We start from the raw sequence: 26,164 nt of genomic DNA, 5'->3' as shown, positions 1-26,164 counted from the left end.
TTATAATATTAAATTGTATTATTTGGAAAAAAAATGCAGCTCTTGATATTAAATTAAATATTTTAACTTAAATCTATAAAATAAAAATTAACAAAATTGTGCAAACTAAACAACATGGCTGCGCCCATGAACAAGTTGTCGGAAAGAAAACGGATCACACAAACTCACACCACACACAGCATAGAAACTCTACACTAAATACTAGTTGTTTTAAGTGTGTTACTAACCTTGCGTCAGAATTTAAAACAAACGGTGTAAATTTCTTATTTGTTTTATGGTAAGAAATTTATGAAAGGCGTTTATTATTGAAGTTTCCGTATCCTCAACAACTCATCATCATCCATGTCATGTCCATGGAATGGAATTGGATGGAATCCCGCTACACCACGCACTTACTTGACTTTTTGGTCTTTTTCATTGTGCTAGTTAATTAAATGAAGTAAAACATTGTAAAGCAGTATTTAATTTACTCAAATTAGATATTCCTTTCGGTAAAAATGAGTGAAAAACGGGTGGCAGGCAACAATTAGTTTCCCCGCTTGTCTTTGTTAATTTTCAATTATTATTTTTTTGTAAAAATGTAATCAAAATTTGTAAAATTTATATATTTTTCCCCCATTTACATGTTATGTTAGTATTATACATAGTTAAAACAATGATATGTATGCAATTACAAGCATGGGACTACCTCAATGATGCAAGCCATCACCAAGAAAACTTTTGATAAATTTTCTCACCCCCTTGGAGTCGATCCTCTGTATGTAACTTGTAAGTAAGTGTAAATTAAACTAATAATTAATGATAATTCTAAATTCAAAATTGGATCATCAAATTCTAATTTTTTTGCTGAAGATTTTGAGAGCATCCTGACCATGTCCGGGGTATGGTCTCGTCAGATCGTCTTGAGACTCTACAGACAACTTCTCCGCGAGGCAGAGACGCTCAAGTACACAGATCAAAACTTCTTCAGGAGGAGAATTCAGCAAGAATTTCGGAAGAACATTGCAGAGACAGATGAGGGCAAGAAGGGGAAACACGTTCAGGTAAAATTGACAAAGAATTTTTACCTAAATTCTGAATAGGACGGTTTGTTGTCCCATGTTCTTTTACTAAGTGAATGTGAAAAACCTATTTTATATATCTTGGAGAGGGCAATGCTATTTTCAGTTTTTAATGAAAGGCACTTTCATAGGAAAATCTTGACGACTATGTGGATCTTTGAAGGGGCACCAAGGCCAAAACCAGAGCACTCTGTGGCCATCGGTGATATTCCAAGACTGCCCAATTACACAGAGCTGCTTATAAGCACAAAAAGTAGCTATAAGCACAACAAAATTATGCTTACCAGAATGAGATTAGCACTTCCAATAACATGTCACATGTACAGTTTTGACAAGTATCCTGCTCATTTCTGCTAAGCAGAACAGCAAACAAATGTTTTCAGCAATAGTTAGTGGGTCAAATTTTTAATTGAAATAATCTCAATATCTGTATTTCCTTTATTGCAACAGAGAGGAAACCACATGCTTCAAACCAAACTTGGTGGCCTGGTGTGATACGGGTTTCTTCCATAGTGGCAGGAAGCGACTGATAGTAATAATGCAACAGGATGAAATAAGAGTCACTCCTAACTTCCTACTGGTGGAGTCACCTATAAAAATCAGCGATGGTGTGTGTAACTATTTCAAAGGCATTGACAGTTGACACCCAGCACGCCAAAGGAAGTTCATTAAAAATTCCCTTTTAAGGGAAAGTATAAATGAGAATCTCATTTTAAAAGGTTGGTTTTTGAGATATCACCCAAAATACGGAGCAGTTTAGTCCACGCTCAAGGATAAGTCAAAATAGGAATTCGAATACACAATCTGAGAAGCGTAAATGCGGTAACGATTCTCAGATTCAAATGTTGGGGCCATAAACACTTAATTTGTTATTTACATAACCTTCTCAAATTCTGTATACTAGTGTAAGCTATTGTACACGTAGGAATCATTCTAACAAATAGTTTTTGTTGCCATTATTTTAAAAGTGAGTACCAAACGTATACCTCCCTTTGAAGTTATTGAAACCTCGCTATTTGGGATAGACCTACTGGCAAAATGAAATACAGTGATAATGGTGCCATCTCTTAAACAAACAAAAGATCATTGGACAAATTTTCAAGGAAATACTTTTAAAGAGTGACACTGAACCAGTTGTCTATAAAATAAAGAAAACAATGTTTATTAAAATTCATATAACGGTTTCCTTAGTCAAAGTAAATACCTGTTGGTAATGTGATATTATAATACTTTTCTTTAAAATAAATATGCACACAAAATGATGACAATAGTTTTAAAAAAATGAATTCAAATCTATGAAGAACAATACTTTTGGGAATGCGTACAAATACTGACAGTGGCATCTTTCAAAATGTTGCTTTGTCTTACGTGATATAAGTTTTCGCACAATTGTTATATTGAATAATCATTTTTGTTGAAGGGCAATTGATCAACTATGCAAAGCTGTTTTCATTTTAATAGATGGTTAATTAAAATCTTTCCTCCATTTTCCTGTATGTGGAATCTAGAAGTGAAAAATTGCTAAGCAGATCCTTTGTGAGATGAGAGTTCAATGACTGACTACTTGTCGACTCCCTTTTGGTGAAAAAAATAAAAATAACTCACTTTGCAAATTTGTCTTCAATGCTTTCTTTTCAAATGGAAAAATAATGTAATTTCCACAGACTTTTCCTATTAGCCACAGTAGGCCTATAGACCATATGACCTACATACTGACATCACCATTCACCACATGCTTAGAAAATAACCACAGAGCCTGGACTTCCTGCAGGCGGGATTTGTACACAGTCCAACACGGTCTGATTTTTATCAACTGTTGATATAATTATGAAGAAAGGGGCACATCTCAAAACTTGTTCAGCTGTTAGTTTTATAACCCTTGAATTTATATGGAAGTTATGACACAAGGTTGAACATTTCCCATTTGACCAGTGCAGTGTCTTTCCTGCAAGAAAGCTCTGGAATGTCAAGGTACATGTATATCTGCAGGCGGGATTTGTACACAGTCCAACACGGTCTGATTTTTATCAACTGTTGATATAATTATGAAGAAAGGGGCACATCTCAAAACTTGTTCAGCTGTTAGTTTTATAACCCTTGAATTTATATGGAAGTTATGACACAAGGTTGAACATTTCCCATTTGACCAGTGCAGTGTCTTTCCTGCAAGAAAGCTCTGGAATGTCAAGGTACATGTATATCTTTTTGTTGTAAGCAAAGGTTACATGGTTTATTGACCCCTTCAACAAATTGGAACACACTTCTGCACAATGCGCGTCTACCATTTTGGGAGTCATTTCCTATGTGTTCATTTTGACACCCACAATGTGGGACAGGATATGTGTAAGTTAGTGCACCTTGCGTCGACCTTGGCCCAATTTTAAAAAGCCTGTATTTAGGCACAAAAATTTGTTTTAAGCACAGAAAAGTATTGCTAAATGGAATCAGCTACCAGCCAAAATTTTATTAAATTGACAATGCTGTGACTGGTGCCCAACTCAAATTTTGCTTAGCAAAGAAATTTACCAAGCAGTATTTTCTGCTCTACAGCTTTATGAGATTTGGTTTGACATTATATGATAATTTTCACATTGATTATACAGCGACTGATTTCTGACTCGATAATGATGCGTTTAAATGAAACCGATCTCTCTGTATGACAGTGTCAATCGTTCTATCATGGTAATACACTGCTACGAGAACGAAGTTATACACACAGTCAATACACAATAAAGCCATCGCTAACGACGTGAAACCATCCCCTGCTCTAACCAGTAGTTCCTGACCACTAAAACACATCAACCCAACGCCGAGTATAAAAAACTCCAGCAGTATCTCCGTCACTAACGTACAGATGATGCAGAGTCTGATATCGCTGTACAGGGGCATAACCTCACCCCTAAGTTCACGAAGAGTAGCTTTCCTCTTATCGAGTTCATGCAGGACGCCATTCTCGCTGGAGAAAGATCGTCCAATTCTCTGCTCGAGACTCCTTAAGATCAGCCCCATACTGGCTTCTGTTTCTTTGACTTTTCTTATAAGCTCTCGGTAGATCGGTAAGTTCCGCTCTACATAAAGCGATTGTGAGACTGGAATTGAGGTTACGATGAGTTCAAGAGTGTAAGTTGGCGTGTGTCGACTGTTGAAGACGCAAGTGATGATATTTACGATGAATAGAATAAAGAGGTAGGTCCGTGCGAGATTGTTGATGTACACAGTACTGTTTGAGATCCATGTCAGATCATCGCTATTGGAAATACATTGGCAACGCTTGACGGCGGAGGCTACTAAATTACAGATGAACTCTGTTGTCTTGCGACCTGTAGTGTAAGAAATAAAAGAAACAAATTACAATTTTATAGAGCTGCTTAATGGCAAATGTTGTGCTTACTGTTCGATTTCCATTTCATAGAGCTGCTAGACCAACAGCACACATAAAGGTATTACCGGATGTAAATGAATGAGTAGCCTAACAATTTAAACTATAGTAAATACGCAAGCTGTGCGCGATGTAAACAGTCCCTAGATAAAAATTGTGTGGTTTAATTTGCCAAGCAAAGAGTCTCCTCTCCCTTGACCAAAACTTAGAAACACGTAAGGCTCCACTGGTCATTTGCATTTGTAAACGCAAAAAGTTTAGTAGTTTAGACATTTCTACAAGGTACAAAAATATGTCATAATGTTGAGGCCATATAAAAATATTTGCCCACCGAAAAAGTTTCATTCACAATTCATGATGATCAAAATCATGTGACTGAATGTTTTGCTGAGCATTCTTGAAAAAAAATACCGAGGCTTAAAGAAGCCATGTGCCTTAAATCATTTTCTAATATTTTTTGAGATTTTTATTTTGTAACCCTCGTATCAATACTATTATTAATATTAAAATTTAAACATCAGCTTGTTGATTCAATTATCACTGTTTATTTATACGCTTTATTATAAATATTAAGAAAAAAAAATATAAAAAAATAAATAAAAATCAGATTTGGAAGCCAGTAATTATTCACACTTTTTATATTTTTTGCAAGTTACCATGGTAATTTTAAAAATTTATAAAAAAAGAATATTTTGAATAAAATGAAGGCAACTGCTGGCTATAGAGTCATACACAGAGTCTCAAAGAACACTTGTAGTCACTGTAGATGTTTCTTCCATGTATGGCTTCACCGGGAAACCATACTTTCTCGTTTGCCGTGAAACAGGAAAAACTCAAAACAAATGGGGCCAGTTGAAGTCATCGAAGATCGGTGTGTGGTGTGAACATTTCAATGTCCATCAAGTTTAAGTACATGTTTGCATACTTAAGATTAACAAATGAAGATAATTAGGGCATCAGTTGATATATGGCATCATTATTTTTTTCCCAATTCAAAGAAAAACTGGTAAGCAGAGGATACAGTTAGCAATTAGCATGAAAGTTTGTTTACCCTATAAGCAGTGCTATGAGATTTGCCCCAGGACAAAGGTCAATAAACTATTATGCACATAATAAACACTGAAATGAACTATACTACAGTTCCAATATTGACATTTGTATTTATTGGATTATACACATTCCTAACTCAAGGATTATTGATCTCAACCATTCATCCTTTTTGTTTAAATATCAGGAAGCATTTCCTGAAAATAAAACTCGGGAAAACAAATAAACAAAGTATGTTTACAATTGCACACAATCAATCAAGCAACCTAAAATGACAGAGTACAAGGTTGTCGCCAGGAGAATTTAAAAAAAATGTAAACTCAAGTGTCCGCATTTTTATTTTTTTCCTGTAAATAAGTTACTCAAAATTATTTTTTCTTCCAACCAGTTCTCGGAATAAGTTAATGATTGTCAATGTCAGTAATTTTTTTTAATGTTTTACAGTAAACTTGGGTGTAGTCCCTGGCTATTTTGTAGTTTAACAGGCAATGCTTCTGACTGCCCCCGCCCCCTCTCAAACAAATATACAAACAAAACAGGAATTCCACCAAAGTAGAGCTAGAAAGCTCAGTTGGTAGAGAGTGCCAGATGCTAATCTAGAGGTCACAGGTTAAAATAAAACTCTAGTCAATGTTCTCTTTGTTCATCTTTCAAATACATTTCAGCACAACGGTTCTTTTCAAAAGATTTCATCTCCAAAAAAGATCTAACCTACCTTTTGATGAAGCGTCAAGGCTTGAAGTAGAATTCAGCGTCGGAACTTCAAAGCTGGATTTCAGAAGTAAATCTAAGTCATGTTTTGGTTTGGAGGACATTGACGTCACCAAACCATCCGGTTGAGATGATAATCTCCCAGTGCAGCATCCCTGCGCCCTTGTGAACTGATCGTTAACGAGATCTTCATGGGAAGTTACATCTTGTATTGACACAGATGAGAAAGATGACCCGAATATTGCATCAGTCCAGCCATTGGTAGTTTGTTTACATTCCTGGGTTAAGCCTTCGGGATTATAGGTGGCAGTTTTCAGTTCCTCATCTGTTAAGATTGGCGGCACTATAAACGGAGATAAGGGAATCGTATCTGCAAAATGAAAACATTAGAAATCAATAACAATAACACACACTTCAATAAAGTGTTTTGACAATCAATACATTTTACTTCATTATGTTTTCTTTTTTTCTTTCATTTAATTCTTTAAACTGTTTTTAAAGTTAATGACCCCCTCCCCCCCCCCCCCACAACACCACTCAACCCAATCTCCTCAGTTTAAATTCTCAACTTTAGTTCAAGGGTGGCCCAACTCATAAAATATACCAGTTTGTTTTTTGTAAACTGATAAACTTTGACCTCAAGTGGGTGTAAAAGTTTTTTTTTATTTGACCAAGAAGTAGCAGCGACATTGACCTCTTTGTCCTGTCCCAATATTTAAACACAAGATAAGTATCAGAAGATATGAAGGCTGTTATAGGCTGCCCAAAGTGTTGATATTTCTAGTGCCCAAGTTGTTGCTTCCAGCAGATGAGAAGCACTAGCAAAAGTTTAAAAACACGTTTTTGATGCTTGAAATACTAGGAATGGAAGTTCAGCTTTCTCATAGAGTTATATATAAGAACTAGAGGGCGCACGAGTGATGATTCGTGCACAAACGCCATGGGACCGCAAGATGACAAGCGCTTAATTCTGCACGCGCGTTGAATATGAAATACACGTTTGAGGTTTTTTTTATTGAACGCTCACGCGATGCTGTTTGATCAACTTACAAAATGGCCGCACAAACACACGCTGTGAGATGCCAGTTTTGTCAACTTAGAAAATGGCCGCCTGCGTGCATGCCGGAGCGCGTATATAGGCCAGTGCGCCCTCTAGTTCTTATATATAACTCTATGAGCTTTCTAGACTTTGGAATCAGTCTGAAAGAAAATTGTAAGTTCATGCTGAGCCTAAAAAATTAAAAAACATACAAAATTTAATTCTCTATTGGTAGAGAATAAAACATGCGATGAATTGTGTGCTTGAAGGGGCACAGCAGTTTTCCTCTGGTAAGGGGCATTTTGTATTTCAGTTCTCCAAGTTTTGTTTATGTTAGCACTTTTGTGTCTGATTTGCACTCCACCAACAATCAAGCACCCTTGGCTTTACTCCCAGAACTATACTCGGGTGAGCGCGTAAAGCTTGGAATGAGGTGCATTGTGGTCTAGCTGGTGATCAAATTTGATCCATAGCTATCCCACAATGCACCTCATTCAACAGTTTGCGCTTGCGCAATGGTATTTGCAAAAAGGTCTATAGTCCTTGGAGTACCTTGGCTTAATGCCCTCAGTCCTCACTTAAGGATCCTGCAGAGTTACCAATGTAAGCGTAAACGCAAATATACAGTGTGAAAAGGGCTTAACAGTAACACCGTTCTTCTAACCTTGCGTTAAGATGTTAGTTCCTGTTGTCTTTCCACCTTGTCCTTCCTGTAGTGTTTTTAAGAGAGCTTGGACTAAGACAGAGAGGCAATCTACTCGATCACATTCTTGTAGCGCCTCCACCAAGTCTTGAACCGATCCATCCCATTCATTCAGAGCCTCTAAGGTTGGTCTCATACACCGACTCCCCCAGAAACGTACCTGGATTTTATCAAATTGAATGCGAATAAATTTTAATATCTTAAGTATTGACATCTTAATAAAAAGTTGAATTGATTTACTTGTGTACAGTTGTAGTCTGAAACAATTTTGACCTGTAAGTGGGGGGGGGGGGGGGGGGGGGTGTAAATTAATAATTATCTCAACTATACCATAGTTAACAAGATTGAGAAAATGGAATTAGCTGTTGCTAAAAAAAAGTACCTATGCTATGGTGTAAAATTATGCAAAAACAAAAATGGTTGATGGATTGACATTTCAACCCATATTATTTTGTTTCAATTCATGGCTGAATGTTAAGGCATTATCAAAAAATAAGACTAAGTCAGTGTATTACTATTATTAAGAGTTAGTTGCGATAACATTATCGAAACTAATTAAGAGTTTCAGTATGCCATGTTTTTATTTTCAAGATTTAATGAGGATGAGGTATACCTGTTCAGGTGGAAACCCGAGCAGTTCCAGCACCATTCGGTAGTCATTTTGACCAAGCGTTTGTTCCACATCGAGCAGCGTGGAAAGCTGTATAGTAGTGCGGTAGAAATGTGGCAGCTTCCGGTAGGGTGTCTTCCCAAGTGACTGCACCGACATCGTCGTGTGGTGTGATGACTAAACAAGCTTCCAAGAAGACCAACTCCCACCATTGGAGGACTAACTTATTCCTCCATGCTCACACTCACAGAGCGGCACACAGGCAGTCACAAAATCATGGAGAAATGTCCACGGCTACTGTCGAGACATTCGTGTATCTATCTCAATTCCTGTTCTGTGCTCGGGCACTTTTTAATTTAAAACAAACATAACTTTGCTAACTGTTTGTTGCTACTCTCTGCTGCCTGGCCTGGATACTTTGCGTCTACTTAGTTCGTTGATGGTTTGTGCATTTTGTGATGTGTGAGATCAATACATTACGAGGTCAAGATGTCACGCGCATGCACAACGGACCCACAGGGAAAACCCCCAGCATGACGTCATCAATGGTTGCTCAATCACTCTCTCTCAGCTCGTAGGGAGAAACCGCAAGCTTTACCATAGAGTTGACAAACACCGCTTGATTATTAGGCTACAGTGATTCACTACAGTTCGGAGAAAGATATGTCAAAGCTCAAAGATAATTTTAGACAACTTCTATTGGAAGGAATCAAAGTTCAATGTAGTAATAAACTTGCCTTCAATTCAGAGGAAAAATTCTTCAATAAATATTTCCTTCCGCCAATCATGCTTCCACAGTGATATCATGTGCTGTGTCGATAACCTCTCCTACTGGTGTGTGTGGTGGCTGAGTGCATGGATAATATACTGGAATGCGGACATCCGCCATGGAGCATGGAACCCAATGACACAAAAAATGGGGGGGGGGGGGTACGGTGGGCCAAGTCGTAAAACTCTCAAGGTCCAAGGTTTTGGGTTATTAGACCGTATAACGAATTCCTCGAAACTCAACGTGCATACCTCGCCCTAGCCCCATGAAAATGTCAACTGACGCCCCCCCCCCCCTACCCAGCGTTATATAGGACTTCGACAACAACAACCACAACAAAACAACAACAGCAGCAGCAGCAAAAACAGTACTAACTTATTTTCTCAAAATTTCGCGCTTTTTTCAATATTAGAATTAGCTTGGGACGAGAGAATGCAAAAACTTTATTTTAGGTACATTCACCACAAGAGGGCAGTAAACAACTAGTTGCAAGAGTCCGTATTATTAAAGGCAGTGGACACTATTGGTAATTACTCAAAATAATTATGAGCATAAAACCTTACTTGGTAACGAGTAATGGGGAGAGGTTGGTGGTATAAAACATTGTGAGAAACAGCTCCCTCTGAAGTGGAGTTCAAGAAAACGGTAATTTTCCACGAATTTGATTTCGAGACCTCAAGTTTAGAATTTGAGGTCCCGAAATCAAGCATCTGAAAGCACACAACTTTATGTGACAAGGATGTTGTTTTCTTTCATAGTTATCTCGCAACTCCGACGACCAATCAAGCTCAAATTTTCACAGGTTTGTTATTTTATGCATATTATATGTTGAGATACAGCAAGTGAGAAGACTGGTCTTTGACAATTACCAATAGTGTCCACTGTCTTTAAATGCTTGGGGGGGGGGGGCACACGTCAGTATTGTGTAGCACTCTAAAGTTGAAACAACGTTAGCCATTATATAGGCTTCACATAGTAAGGTTAAGGACTGTGGATTAAATGCAGACCCTTTGTCTCGAAGTCCACATTTTTCTAGGCCTAGATGTATTTTAATTAAGCCTTTAGAATGTTTGCACATAGTGACCTATAAATCAGCAGAGACCGTGCGCAAAGAAGACTGGGGCGCCAGTTAAAGACAGTGGACACTATTGGTAATTGTCAAAGACCAGTCTTCTCACTTAGTGTATCTCAACATATGCATAAAATAACAAACCTGTGAAAATTTGAGCTCAATCGGTCGTCGAAATTGCGAGATAATAATGAAAGAAAAAACACCATTGTCACACGAGGTTGTGTGCTTTCTGATGCTTGATTTCGAGACCTCAAATTCTAAACTTGAAGTCTCGAAATCAAATTCGTGGAAAATTACTTCTTTCTCGAAAACTACGTCACTTCACAGGGAGCCGTTTCTCACAATGTTTTATACTATCAACATCTCCCCATTACTCGTTACCATGTAAGGTTTGATGCTAATAATTAGTTTGAGTTATTACCAATAGTGTCCACTGCCTTTAACATTCATTTTACACTTTGCCCGCTGTACAAAAAAAAGGAATGAATAACCAAGGCGGCATTATTCCTGCAGAAATGTTGTATTAAACCGAACTGACAAGACCACAGTGAGTTCACAAAACCAAAGGCCTCATTTCGAATCCACGGCTTCGGCTCCACATTGGTCGGCTCAGCCCTTGACTGATGTGTTTTGATACATTATTTGAAGTTCGTGAAGTGTTATTGCTGTGGAGTGATGACAGTTGCCTACAAAATATTTAGTCGATCACTGTCGATCTTTGATAAGATCCAACACTGGGAAAGTTGCTGGCCTAGATTCACAGAGTATGCCTACAGACAAAATCACTAAACATGTTGTATGTAGCAACAATATTTGATTAAAAATATTAATTAAGAATCAAGACAAAGCATTCGCCAAGAAATCTCCAATGGTTGACAAAGGGCGCCCTCACTTAGTGAAGTCTTCTTGGATGACTTTGTTGGGGGGGGGGGGCGATTTTGACAGGGGCGACTTTGCTTTGGGCAACTTTGCAGGGTGACAAAATACTGGTATTCGTTGCCGAGAATATCAGCTTCTCATTTTTTTAAGGGTTTTTGGTACTTTTTGTAGGTCACAAAACACAATGTCCAAAACCTACAGCACATTTTACATCAGCAAGTACTATTTTAAGGAAAGATTTCTACTATCATTGTCAAACTGTGTTACTGTAAGTTTCATGTAAATCTTTAGTAAGACGTGGTACAAAAAGTACCCGCACCCTCTTTAATAACTATACAACCATTGAGATAGACAGGATAGTGAAATTACTACAAAGAGTTTTAAAAGCCGCCAACATCAAAATCTCAGCAGTCTCGTCGGATTGCACAGTCGATCTCCTTTTAACCGGGCAGCGTAGTTGTCATGGGTATTTGCATCACCCTCCTCTGAAGCACCCTGACCCCGCCCCTGTCAATGTAGGTTTGAAGTAGGTTTGCTTTTAAACCCATCTGTTTGACGACTTGCAGTTGTATTTATTCTGGGTCTGTTCCTTCGTATTTAATGATGAAAGATCTTACATCTTGGTATTGAATATTTACTGAGTAAATTACGCGTGCATCTAGAGACAGACATTCATTTTCTTTGTCAATTTCTCTTTCAGGCCTTTGGTGCAGTCATCTTGGTTTCTCCAATAAAATCAATGTGACCAAACCAAGACTAAACGGAGAAATAGTCTGGTTCCTTTTTGTGAAATGAATGTACGCATCCATTACTGTTATTGGATACAGGGAACATGACCAATATGGTGGCAGAATGATGAAAGCTTATGGTGATGGGCGCACTCTGTCACTGTGACAAAGTGTGAAGGAGCGGGGGGGGGGGGGGGGGGGGGCTATTCCCACAACATGTAACCCCCCTTTTCATGACATCTAAATATTGTTATCTAATTCCGCTCGACTTTTATATTTAGATGTCATGAAAAAGGGAGTTACATGTTGTTCGATTATTCCAGTCATGTATAATAACATTGTTTTTCTCCCAGTTCAGTTTTGCTGTCCATTGTATTTCAATTCTGCTTATGTTTTTTTATACACCTAGTTTACTCTTCGTGTTTGTTGTGAATGTCTCTTTTCAACTTTCACTTTGAAAAGTGAATGTCACTTTTCAACTTTCGACAAAGGCTCTGATTAGGGTCAAAGTGGCCAGTCATTAACTTTTTTTTGCATTTATACCACAGGTCTTTTGGTTGGTAAGCAGATCGCATCAGCTAATTCTATTTCTTTATGAAAGAAAGAAATGTCAAAGACCATTAACTTTACTTGGTGTATCCCATCATGCATAGATAACATACCAGTGGAATTTGGGGCTCAGTTGGTCATCAAAGTTGCAAGAGAATAATGAAAAAAAAACACCCGTGCATGCTACAACAAAAATGATTGAGTTTTCAAATGTCCTATATAGAAAGGCTTCAGGCCTTTCTTCGAAAAAAAAATAGACCAGTAATACGATTCTACATTTCCGCAGTCAGTTTTTAATTTAAATGTCAGATTTGACGGATTTGAGGACGGTCAGAGATACGATACAAAGGGTTATGTTACCAAAAGACGAGTTGTCCAACGGCGAAATCTGATATTTGGGGGTAAATTATGGATTTAAGACCGGTCTACTGCTTTGTAAACCAACACGCTGAAACAAGTTTCTTGGATCAAGCCGAGAACACGTTCACTGTGGTTAGACTTATATATTTCCGCCTAGCACGATCAAACAAACTTAGCAGATGTGCCAAATAGCCACTCAAAAAGATGTACAATTTAAATTAACCGGTTTCTCTGGAAATGTCAAGAAATTTAACAAAACAGGTATAGTTAACTAATGACATTGATTCCTATGAAATTTAAGCATTAACAAAGAGGTCAAGCTAGCTTTACCAAATAGCCACTTAAAATGATGTTTATTTTAAAACTGGTTTATCAGGAATCGTTGTCAATTAGATTTCCCCAATAGTTATTTGATGACAGTGATTCTCTTGAAAGCTTTCAACGAGCAGAGTCAGACGTAATCTGTCATTGAAATTGCAATCACTAAACCGTCTTCAAAAAGTCCAAAACGCTTCTGCCCGCTTACTCACCAGAACCAAATCTTCCGATCACATAACACCCATTTTATATAATCTCCACTGGCTTCCTGTTAAACATAGAATACAATTCAAAATCTTGCTTCTCACATTCAAGGCCCTCCATGGGTTAGCACCTTGCTACATTACACATCTTTTACAACAACGTAACATCAGACCAGGCCTTAGATCATCTTCATCATCACACATACTCTATGTTCCCAAAACTCGTCTGGCAAGTTACGGAGACCGTGCCTTTTCCAGCTGCGCACCGCGTCTCTGGAATTCCTTGCCAGACGAGCTGAGGGACACACCTGATCTTTCTACTTTCAAACACAACCTCAAGTCTCATCTGTTTAATTTGTCAGCTGACTAGCTTCCGGCGCCTTTGAATGGATCTATTCCAGATACTGCGCGCCTTATAAATTTTATGTTATTATTATTATTATTAAATTGCGATTTTTCACAAGCCCCTAACTAAAACATTGCTTTGTATAATGAGACAAATAACTGATGGTGAACTCTATTAACTGTTATGGAACAACTTAGCAGTTACTCAAAATAGTGGTTATAGCATAAAAACTTACTCGGTAACGAGCAATAGAGAGCTGTGGTATTATGTTTAAAACATTGTGAGAAAAGGCTCCCTCTCAAGTAACGTAATTTTTGAGATTTAAATAATATAACAGCTGAAGCCTTTTATTGTGCATCTGAAATCACATAAATTAATGCAACAAGGGTGTTTTTTCTTTTATTATTCACATGCAAATTCGAGCTAAAAATTTCAAAGTTTTGTTATTTTTTACGTAAAAAAAAGTTGGAAAACACCAAGTGCCTTTAAGCGATCACAGGTCCTCTGTCTGATGATTCGATTTAATTTTGGTTGATTGATAGCAACGTGTCACGTTGTCCGAAAACATTGGTTGTTTAGCGATCACTCTGGCGTAACCAGATATTTTCATTTGAAAAAGGGGGGAGGGGCAAAAAGCTTAGTATATTTACCTAAATAATATAGGTTGATATATTTAGTATCTGGATGTAATGTATTTATTTCTTATGAATCATTGAGTTATGTGGGTTGGATAAGCTACCGTTATAAGTGAGTCTATAACTGGCTAAACGCAGCGTTCACAACCTAGTGCAAGAAAATAATCAAAATCTCGCGAGAGTTCCTTCTACTCTTATAGTGAGTGCGTTCGATCAGCTTCCCTGGGTCGACCTCGATGTGGCGTATTTAATTTTTTTCCAGGACGAAGGTGGGCACATAATTATCTTACGTTCGTCCTGGAAAAAATAAAATACGCCACATCGGGGTCGACCCAGGGAAGCTAATCGAACGCACCCATAATGAGTGGGTCAACAGATTCAAACGTTCAAATATTTATTTGAATTGACCCATTTTTACAACGCACTGCTCACTAGTGTCAGCCAATTTTGAGAGTCAAATTAATGTATTCAAAGGAAGTGACTCCCAAAATGGTGGAAATTGTTGGCGCACATTGGTGCAGAAGTGTGTTGGTTCCAAAGAAACACCATCTTCCTGCTAGTTTGTTTACAGAATTAAGAACAACATAATTGCAAACCATGTTCTCAGTTAAGATCGAGCCTGCAAGTCAATAGCCTTGTCCAAGGCTCTTTACGCAAGCACCGGCTCTATGGTGCAACCGCTAGAGCAAGGTTCACCATGCAAAAGAGGAACCCAGTGGTACATGGGTGTGTTAAAGAAGTGTGAAAATGGGGAGGGTGTCGTAGAAGTTATGAAATGCATGATGGACATTACAAGAACCCGCTATCAGGAATATACTCAACTGATTCAAGCTTGCTCTATGGTTCAAACACTAAAGCAAGGATTTGGGCCTATACTGGCCTAATGAAATGCAAAACCCAGTGGGGTATGGGTGTGGTTTCAAGAAGTGTGAGAAAAGGGAGGGTGTTGTGTTCGGTGAAATGCATGATTGTCACCTCAAGAACCCGCTGTGGGCCCAACTGATTCAACCATAGAGAGCGAAGTTTGCTCTTTGATTCAACTATAGAGTAAGGACACACCAACTGTATGTGGCCTAATGACATCGTTGTCTTCACCCTGCCGTGAAAGACGTCCAATGAACGGGGTGATATCAAGACGTCACTCGGTCGACAAAATCTCTCTACGGCACGGTCTCTTATCCTGTGTTCTCCTCCAGAGATGACACAACGGTAATGCTCGACTTGTCAAGTTGTTCCCTTATGCATAGTATTGTATTTTGGTTGCTAGGTAACAGCACGCTCTCGCTCTCAGAAGTGTCTGTTTTGTCTTAATTAAATACACTCTGATCTTGAGAGAGTGAAGTCAAGTGACTTGAAGGAATCTCCCCTCGGTGTATATTCTCTAAAGGAAAATGTAATTTTAATGAAAGTGCAAATAATAAAAGTACTTAATGTTATTTACACCAGCACAATCTGTGATGGATGCATATCTCATTACATGATTACATTTTGTTTGCAGAATAAAGGTACTTTCCAGAATTGATTATACCATGAACCTAACTTAATGAGAGTTGATGATACCCCACTTTTTCGGGACACCATTTTCACATTTAATGGTACATATCAGTGTGTTGATAATGAGAAATCAGGCATTAGCTCATGCGACTAATGGTACGCCAAACAGCTAATATTGATGAGAGGGTCAATTTGAACAGCGCATCGCCCACTCTGACAAACGTACTCGATAATGAAAGCCATTGGGTTTTAACTGGCAGTGTTCTTGATTTGATCACAGTGAGTTAAAGCCATTATACACTTTCGGAACAGAAAATAAAAAGTTCACAGATTTACAAGTAACTTACAGGGTTTACAGAAGGTAATGGTAAAAGACTTCTCTTGAAATATTATTCCATGTAATGCTTTACTTTTTGAGAAAACATTAAAACAATCATCAATTCTCGACAACGAGAATTACAGATTATAGTAAACACATGTCATGACATGGCGAAACGTGCGGAAATAGGGGTGGGTTTTCCCGTTATTTTCTCCCGACGCCGATGACCGATTGAGCCTATATCTTCACAGGTTATGTTGTTTTATATATAAGTTGTGATACACGAAGTGTGGGCCTTTTGACAATACTGTTTACCGAAAGTGTCCAATGGCTTTAAAAGGCTAATACCAAACTGATGACAGTAAAATTAGTTTGATATTGAATATTGGACATTCACTTAGTTTGTACAGTCAATGTCAAACCAATTTGAAAGTCCAATATCAAATATCGATGTACAATTGGCATGAATTTCACTGTACAAACCTATTTCAATGAGTGTTCAAAATCGATGTACAGGGTAGACATTCATTGTACAAACCTATGTGTGTGTCCAATATCAAATATTGATGTACAAGGTAGACAGTCACTGAACAAACCTATGGGAATGTCCAATATCCAATAATTGGTGTCCAAGGTAGACGTTCAATGTATAAACCTATAAGAATGTACGATGTCAAAATATTGTAGAAGGTAAGAAATTCAATGTACAAATATATGGGAGTGTCCAATATCCAATATGGATGAACAATGTAGACATTTACCTACAAACCTAGGCTTATGTTCAATATCCAATATTGATGCACAAGGTAGACATTTACCTACAAACCTAGGCTAATGTGCAATATCCAATATTGATGTACAAGGTAGACATTTACCTACAAACCTAGGCTAATGTCCAATATCCAATATTGATGTACAAGGTAGACATTTACCTACAAACCTAGGCTAATGTGCAATATCCAATATTGATGTACAAGGTAGACATTTACCTACAAACCTAGGCTAATGTCCAATATCCAATATTGATGTACAAGGTAGACATTTACCTACAAACCTAGGCTAATGTCCAATATCAAATATTGATGTACAAGGTAGACATTTACCTACAAACCTAGGCTAATGTGCAATATCTAATATCAATGTGCAAGGTAGACATTCACTGTACAATATATCCGAATGTCCAATGTCCAATATCGATGTAAAAGGTATTCACTGTACAAACCTACGTGAATGTCCAATGTACAATTCCAAACTAACTTAACTGTCATGCCGAATGCATTAGTGTCTTTGGCTGTACGTGAGATGATTCAGTTGGTTGTTAAACCTGTGACGTTGAACATAACATGAACATTAATGAAGTTACTGGAAAGTCATGCGACCAGATCCTTTACCTATTACAAAGCCCCTGGCGTCAGGTATTTTTGCTCGCTATAAATTTATATGAAAACAACTTATTGGGTAAAGGGCTGGCATATTTACTGTGGTGCATGTTTTTTAATAAACCCTTCAGACTTCTTTTCAAGAACAAATTTTCTGATTTTTTCATAAACAATCGAGACACAAACAATCGGAAACCAAACCCTCGGGAGTAGGTTTTGTATCGCTAATTTTGAGCGTATTTTTAAAGTGATTTAATTATCTGCACATGTGTCCTTGAATACCATTCTTAACTTAATTGCTTCCCTTCATCTCGGAGTACAAAGCGGGATGTCTGGTTTTTAAAATAAAAATTGGGTTAACATGGTTTTCGGCCTTGAGCCCTGCAGGCTTTGTTGAGGTTGACAAATCTTTGTATATATGAAGGATTTAAACCACAAAGTGGCAAGTACAATGGGTTAACTGGAACGCGAAGTGTACAGGCCACTACTTTATGAAAATTGCAGTAATTATAGCAAGAACTTAATTTTTCGCCATGGCGGCTTGAGGTTGAAAAATCTCCAAGGAGTTGTATTTTTAGGAAGGATTTAGAATAAAAAGCTGCAACTACAATGCGAACTGGAGCTGGAACGTGAAGTATAGAGGCCCCTACTTTAAGAAACCTGCAGTATATAGGCCTAGACGTAATCACGACTTAATGTTTCGCCATGACGTCTCAACGGAGTTATATTTTTTGAGGAATGATTTAGAATAAAAAGCTGCAAGTACAATGCGAACTGGAACTAGAACACGTAGAGGCCTATACTTTATTAAACTTGCAGCAGGCCTATTCTATTATAACAACAACAAAATTCACAATTTCAAAAAACAAAATCAGCTTGAAGTGAATAATCATAAGTTTCTGAAAGGTCAAGACTGAAAAGTAAGAAGTAGTAAACAGAAAAGCTGAGTGTATGTATTATTTGATCAGAAGAAAAAAAAAATCTGATGAATGTTTTGATGAGAGAGGCGATGGATACAAAGGTTCAGGCCGATGGTTTTTAATTTACAAAGTGGTGTCCATGACATTTTGTGACCTTTGAGGGCGTACCAACTATTGAGGGAGTACCAAGAAAGGACAATCATCCTTTAAATTTGCGGCAGCGAGGTCTTGAAATTTGATAAATTTTTCTGATCGTAATGCTGGTCATCTTCTTTGTTGTGTAAGACGCGATAGAGAAAAGGCAGTGAATGTCTCACAAGTTCAATTTGACAAATTAAAACAACCTTCAGGCCCCTTTAGTAACATCTACCTGCGGGACTTTCTGTTCAGTATGAATTATAAAGTGGACTTCCACTCTACTGGCTCTACAGGAAAACATGATCTCTATTTTCGTAAAGTGTTTTTATGCAAATTTGGTTCCCGCAGCGGTATAATTGGCATTTTGGAGTTGGCTGAGTGATAATGGTACAGTACGTGGGTGTTTGTTTATTGCCTTTTAATGATGTCATTTGAGGACAACATTGTTGTACAACAAGCTGACACAAATATAAACAAATATAGATATGGTTTATATCTTTGGGAGGACCTTCCTTTAAAGGCAGTGGACACTATTGGTAATTACTCAAAATAATTATTAAAATAAAACCTTACTTGGTGACCAGTAATGGGGAGAGGTTGATGGTATAAAACATTGTAAGAAGCGGCTCCCTCTGAAGTAATAAAGTTTTCGGGTAAGAAGTTATTAGTTCACGAATTTGTTTTCGAGACCTCAGGTTTAAAATTTGAGGTCTCGAAATCAAGCATCTAAAAGCACACAACTTTGTGTAACAACTTGGGTGGTTTTTCTTTCATCATTTTCTCGAAACTTCGACGACCAATTGAGCTCAAATTTTCACAGGTTTGTTATTTTATGCATATGTTGAGATACACCAAGTGAGAAGACTGGTCTTTGACAATTACCAATAGTGTCCACTGTCTTTAATGGTTTGACCTATTTTCTTTAAACCCAACAAATACACTTCACAGACTTGTCATTATGATGTCAGTGATGAAGTTTGTCACACGATGAGTTAATATGCCATGTCAACATTTCGTGTCTTTCTCTTTCTAAATTGATCTTTAGAGATCAGGGGCCGAGATTTCACAAAGAGTGATCTAACAGTGATCTAACTACAAATCAACCGTAGTTTCTAAGCAAAGTGTGATGTCACAATACAAATCACTATGGTAATACTGACCATTTTGTCTTGCGACGAATTGTATTGCTTTGTAAAATCGGCCCAGGGGCCAATTTCATGGTTCTGTTTAAGCACAAATCACAAGAAAGTTACTTACCAGTAACTATCAATTCGTCAAGCTGTTTAGCAGAAAATACTGTTTAGCAAATTACTTTACGAAGCAAAAAATGCACTGGGTGAGACCAGTGAAAACAATCTTTATGGACTGTTGACCGGGCCCAATTTCCAGTATTTCATAGCGCTGCTTAACGGCAAGCACATTTTCGCATTTACTGTAGCATAAACAAAATGCTAAGCAAGAAAATTAGGCGACCATTTTGCGCATTCACCATGGGTTTGTATTCTTACCTTATTCATTTACGTGCAGAGCAGTGTAAGGACTATATGCAACGGAAGGTATATAGTATGGCCTTTTCGTGTGCCTCGGTTTTAGCAGCACTTTGTGTTTGAAAACGTATTACAAAATCAGCCGTTAAGCAGCTCTATAAAACTGGGCCATGGTCACACGGTGCAACGATTTAACGTCACGAATGTACAGGAACGAATCTCTGTTGACTCACTGGACGTGATTCCAATACTGACTAGTCCTCCTTCCCTTAAAATAGAGGATCCATTATACCCGAAAGATAAATGAACCACAAAAATCAATGCGTTTTAGGCAGATTGCGAGTGCCATGTACTTATATCAACCAGCCGAGGGAAGTGTGGTCCAATTATATTACAGTAATTGCAGCCCCAGAAGTCCGGAATAGTAGGCCATAGTATAATACAAGAATTGCTGCAAGGACAGAACTTGGTCGCCATGGATCTTTCGGGTTAATTAACTGACAACTATTCAGGCATTAACCTAATAGCGTTTCCAAATTAGCGGCTTTGGATGTGGCTCGATCCACTGCGTTCACACGCGTTGAAGCTATAGGTTACTCTTAGCAACAGCCGCAGCCACTAAGTAGGACGCAGCCGACATACGAAACAGTAACGCTTCTCCGATTCTAATTTGTTGGCCATAAAAACAAAAACAAAATGTTTTCCCAACCACATTACTTCGAAGTGAATGTTTCTCAAAACGCTTTCCTCATCGGTGCACCCAACAAAATAAACTCTCACTAGCAAACAGTGTAAAATGCTAGATATAAAAAAAAAACACGAACAATACTTTTACAGTTAAGGGGAAATTGTTCATTGACTCTTGACCTTTAATCCTCTGCTCAATTTAATTTTGGGAGTCCCTGTGCCTGTCGAGCTAACCCCCCCCCCCCCCCCCCCCCCCCTCAAAGTAAAACTATATACCAGTGACTTTCCGAAAGGCTTCCGGATGAAATACAAAATTCACTTTTGTTCACAAACAACGAACCGCACTTTATTTCAGCGTACCGTCTCGGAGTAAACAACAAATCTGCGCCAATAAATTCGTTTGCATGTTAATGTGAACGTTATACCATGTCCTCTTTTATAATAAAGATAGATTATTATTTCGAATACTTCCCTGGCTAGGAATTTGATATCATCAAATTATCTAAGAAAGTTGTTTACTTCACTCTATACCTCCACGGGAGCGCACTCCCGGGGAGATGTAACTAAATAAGGGGAGGCTAATGGTACTGTGATGAGGCAAGAGCTCGCCTTTCACGGTGGATCGAAAAGTAATGCGAATTAAAGTGCTTTTTGAATCTATTTGCAACTATTTTGTTTCCCAACAGTCTTCGTTGCTGTATAGACCATCCGCATTGTCACAGCCCGAGCTTATGCTAACCGATTTGTTTAAGTTTTTTTGTTCAGTGCTCAAATTAAAACACAACAGTCCCTTTTTCAGTGCTCAAGTTAACACAAAACAATGCAATAGACATGAACAAAATTACGTACCAAGAAATACAAAACGAAGGATCAGACAGTCTGGTCCGCTGGGGTCTTATTAAACAAAACAAAAAGTATAAGAAAAAAAGAAGAAGAAAAAAAAACACTTTTCTAAGAGTAGTCCACTTTTTATCACATTTGTGCAGGAGTGTTGTCTAAAGCAATTTTGTCACCAATGTGTAGTGAAGCTAAACTAAGTTTAAACAGGTCATTATTGGTTTTCTGGTTCTTGAATCTACATTATAGATAGCTTTCTTGGCGAAAATAATACAAAATCGAGGTTGGGAAAACATAGAAAGCCACAAAGTCACCGATTTCACCAAGGGACTGTATTTTTTAATGACAAATTATGGATTAATTTAAGAAGGGGCATTTATCTCAATAATTGCATTTTGCGTTTTCACGAAGAATCAGCACCCCCCCCCCAAAGCATTGCAGTGACATTGCAACATAGTATAGGTCAAACTTTATGCAGTTGGGTGTTTAAGGACATGTCACTCTTTAGGTTTCAAGGAAAGACGAGTATCTTTGTCAATACTAGTAAATACTATGACATCTAACCAATTAAAACAAAACTAGTTGGTCAAGTAAGATGTTAAACTTATACAAAATCATACGAAAGGTTTTGTAAATGAAAAACAAGTCACAAATTATTTTAGCATGTAAAAAATTATTTCTTGACCTTGTTTTATTCATTTCTCAGAAACAACACCACCTCAGCAAGAAATATTTTAAGGTTAGCTTTCTACTATAATTATCTTCAAACGGTGTAAGTTTAGTGTTAATCTGTGGCAATGTGTTTTGTGTTACAAAAAATACCAAAATCCTTTAAGGATTGCAGATTTTGCAGTTTTAAGCCTATAGCACAATATTAACTGTAAATATCAGTTTAGCTTTTGGAAATACCAGTCCAAACGTGAAAACGATGACGATAAATGCAAAACAAAAACAGATGGCCACAGTTTGTAACAATGTCACACAACTATTCAAAAATAGTGTTGAATTTGTTGGAAACAAGGCAACGGATCTTGGGAGGTTTTTATTAAAAGTTTGTAGACAATTTTTGAATTTTGGTCAGAACATCTGATAACGTTTTGCTAACATTGGCAACCAGTGCGGTTTCATGAGAGAGGTCCGTCAGGCTGGTTTGTTTATCAAAAGTGGAAAGGTTTTTGACTGCAAAAGTATAAAGACGGGGCTACGAGAACAAAAATGTTTTATCTTTTGACCATCTAGAAATAACAGCCCCTGACTGTAAACAGCCTCTGATGAACTCATAAAACCACTGGTCATTCATAACTTCTACATGCTAATTGCTTTATGGAAACTACCAAGATTCGAAAGATGTTAATTTTTGGTTACACGCTATAATTGTGACTGAAATCTTAATAAGACAACAATACTATATGTGGTAAAACGACCATACGCAATTAAGCTTAATTCATATCCATTGGTTGCCGCAATATCTACTATAAATTGAAATTCCAAAGATTCTGAAGATGTTTGTTTTGGTTGAGTGCACTGGACACCTTTGGTAAATTTTTAAAGACCAGTATTCTTACTTGGTGTTGGTGTAACCCAACATAAAGCATAAAATAACAAATCTGTGAAAACTTGGTTTGAATTGGTCATCGAAGTTGCGACAGAATATTTAACGGGGAAAACACCATTGTTGCAAAAAAATGCGATTTGATTACAGATGCCCAATAAAAAGCTTTAGGCCTGAAGTATATACTTAATATTTGAGTGGGAAGTTACCTCTTTCTCAAAAACTACTACGTGACTACAGAGGGAGCCGTTTCTCACAAAGTTTTTATAATCAACAGCTCTCCATTGCTCGTTACCAAGTAAGGTTCTATTCTAACAGCTATGTTGAGTAACTGAAATTGAGTTTTCCAGTGCCTTTAGGACACATCAATAACGTGATACTTGACCATAATTTCAGGCAGTTTCCCCTAATTTCCGTCCAAAACGGTTCCCTGCAACTTTGGGGGAATTCAGCAATTTCAGTAACAATCAAACTTGATTCATTCTGGGTATCAGGTGACAAGGTGGTGTGGCGCCAAGGAAACTATTCTTTAATTAGTTATCGGCAAGGAATCGATTGGAATAACAAGTCAATTTGAGAATCTTACTCTCACAGCATCTACGTATAATTTATTACTATTTGGTTACTGCTAAAGTGGGTTGGTTCGTGAACGCACGTAAGCAAGTAAATAATTATTACACCCGTTAATTTGATATTGCGCTACGTGTTATTTACCCAGATTGACTGTAATTGAGAAATGACTGTTAGATGAGCTTCGTGTAAAGGTTAGTCGTAGTTCAGGGGAACGTACAGGAAATGTAGATTCTGTCAAATGACCATGTTGTGGAAGGAGTCTTGCTCAAATAGAGTGGCATTGGTTAAATTCAGTCTGAAGTCTATGCATAGTTTCTTTGGATTAAATCCAGTAGTATAGCCACTAACCTTATTCTAAAATCGAGAGCGTTTTGTCTTCCCACGAAAAGAACGGTTAAGGGAATGAGGATTTGGTCAATGATCGTAAATTGAAATGATTTTGGCCGAATAAAGTGACACTAGTTATACTCTGTCTAACGCTAAAGCACATCTCCTTGTCAAGACAAGTCTATATGTATAGTTTGGATCAAATCGAGAGCGCCTGGTTGCCGTTCTGTCTTTTCATGAGATGGAGAACGTAAAGGAAATGTAGATTTAATAGGTCAAATAATTATAGTGAAGTAAAAAGAATCTTGATCAAATAAAGTGGCATTTGATAGATGGAAATGTGCATTGGGGATAAAGGATACTCACTTTGGCTTTAACCCATACACCGAACACCGATGTGTGTTAGCATTGTGATACTCAGTACTTTCTCGAGCTCTGTGAAAGGTTACAACAAATCACAGGCATGTTACTCGGGTGGGATTCGAACCCACGACCGTTGGATTGTAGAGCAGTGTCTTATCAACTAGACTAAAATTGTTGTTGCTGTTTTAATTTCTACGGTTCATGTATGTTTTTCTGCTATGTTTAATAACTGTATTTTAATGTGCAAATCGAGAAAGTAATTTTCATGTTGGACATGATGAATACAAACATTGAATTGAATTGAGTTGAGTAGCATTATAATTATAAGTTAGTCTGAACCAAAGCTCTTGCTGTGATAAGTTTATGCATAGTTTAGATCCAGTCAAAAGCTTCTGAGCTCTCGTTTTGTCTTTTCATAGAACCTTTGATTGTACGATCTTAACCACAAAAGCCGCATGGGAATTTGTGGTGTGTTTTTCCCGCGCAGGTATTGAATGATAGGCTTCGCGATACTCGACAGAAATATTGAGTGCTTGAGTGGAAACTACGTAATCTCTTCCACTCAAATATTGACTGCTTGATACTGAGACTACATACATGCAGCTGTGTCGTCTTGAATGTAGTTCTGTTGGATAGTATTACGGTCTAGTTATAGCGAATTGCATTAAAATGTAAGTAGAATCACACATGAGGTATGAAACTTTATACGTTTAAGAGAAGGCATTTTGGTCGGTAATCACTCTTAAAATAAATGACATTCAAAACCTTGGGTGGATTTCACAAAGAGTTAGGACTAGTCTTATCTCGAGTTAGGACGAGTTACTAGTCCTAACTTAGGACTAGCTGTACGTTTTTGATACCTCCTGATAGGACTGGTCTTAAGTTAGGACTAGTCCTAACTCTTTGTGAAATCGACCCCTGGGGTTATAGACGTCTACTGTAGCTTTCGATAGTATAAATCAGTTTTAGAAACACTTACTTTGAAGTACTGCGATTATATTAAAAGATGTGTTATTTAAGCCCAGAAATTTGAACCTGTGAAGCGTAGGCATAACTGTCAACAACATGACTCAGATTGTGTATTCCTATTAGAGATTATTCTTCCTGCATGGACATTCGCTCCAGATTTCCGGCGATATCTCAAAACACGCAACTTTTGATATGACATTTTCAGATGTTAGTTTAATTGTGTATATCTATACATTTATACTATAGAATTATAACAACTGAACGGTTCAAAACACAAACAAATATAATGCCGTTAAATGCAAAAGATAGAGTTGCTTCAATTTGTTCAATTTATTCCATACGAACATTACCTATAGATACACTCTATTCGGCACACCTGATGAGGTGGCCCATAACCTAACCAAACCTTGCAATTTTCTTTCGTTTCTGTAAACGCCAGGCTGGTCTTAGACCCATTTCCCACGAGGCAATTTACTGGCAATAAGTTCTAGATAGTAAGGCCGTGTCCGAAACGGCGACTTTGGCTACAGCTACGGCTAGATCGCGCGCGTCTGCCTATTCTTCAACACTGGAAGACGCGCTAATCTCGACGTAGCTGTAGCCGAAGTCGTCGTTTCGGACACGGCCTCACCCTAGAGTGAGAGTGAGTGAGAGAGTTTTTCAACGTACTAAAGTTCCTGGTCGCTGACCCCACCATCCAACTTCCGGGA

The 26,164-nt window shown here is 37.8% G+C and overlaps 1 protein-coding gene across 1 annotated transcript; it reads right to left on the bottom strand.

Moving 5' to 3' along the window:
* Positions 1 to 3,532: 3,532 nt before the first annotated feature.
* On the bottom strand, positions 3,533 to 9,302 carry LOC117299985. The gene is made up of 4 exons (XM_033783621.1): positions 8,554 to 9,302; positions 7,902 to 8,100; positions 6,203 to 6,568; positions 3,533 to 4,381 (listed from the first exon to the last, which is right to left on the bottom strand). The coding sequence occupies exons 1-4, from the start codon at positions 8,707 to 8,709 to the stop codon at positions 3,657 to 3,659; spliced, it is 1,446 nt and encodes a 481-aa protein (XP_033639512.1). The 5' UTR covers positions 8,710 to 9,302; the 3' UTR covers positions 3,533 to 3,656.
* Between the last annotated feature and the right edge of the window lie 16,862 nt (positions 9,303 to 26,164).

The sequence above is a fragment of the Asterias rubens genome, chromosome 15, assembly GCF_902459465.1.
Source record: "Asterias rubens chromosome 15, eAstRub1.3, whole genome shotgun sequence".
NCBI classification, from domain to species: domain Eukaryota; kingdom Metazoa; phylum Echinodermata; class Asteroidea; order Forcipulatida; family Asteriidae; genus Asterias; species Asterias rubens.
The sequence above is the reverse complement of the archived record's forward strand: the minus strand, read 5'-3'. Positions and strand labels throughout refer to the sequence as shown.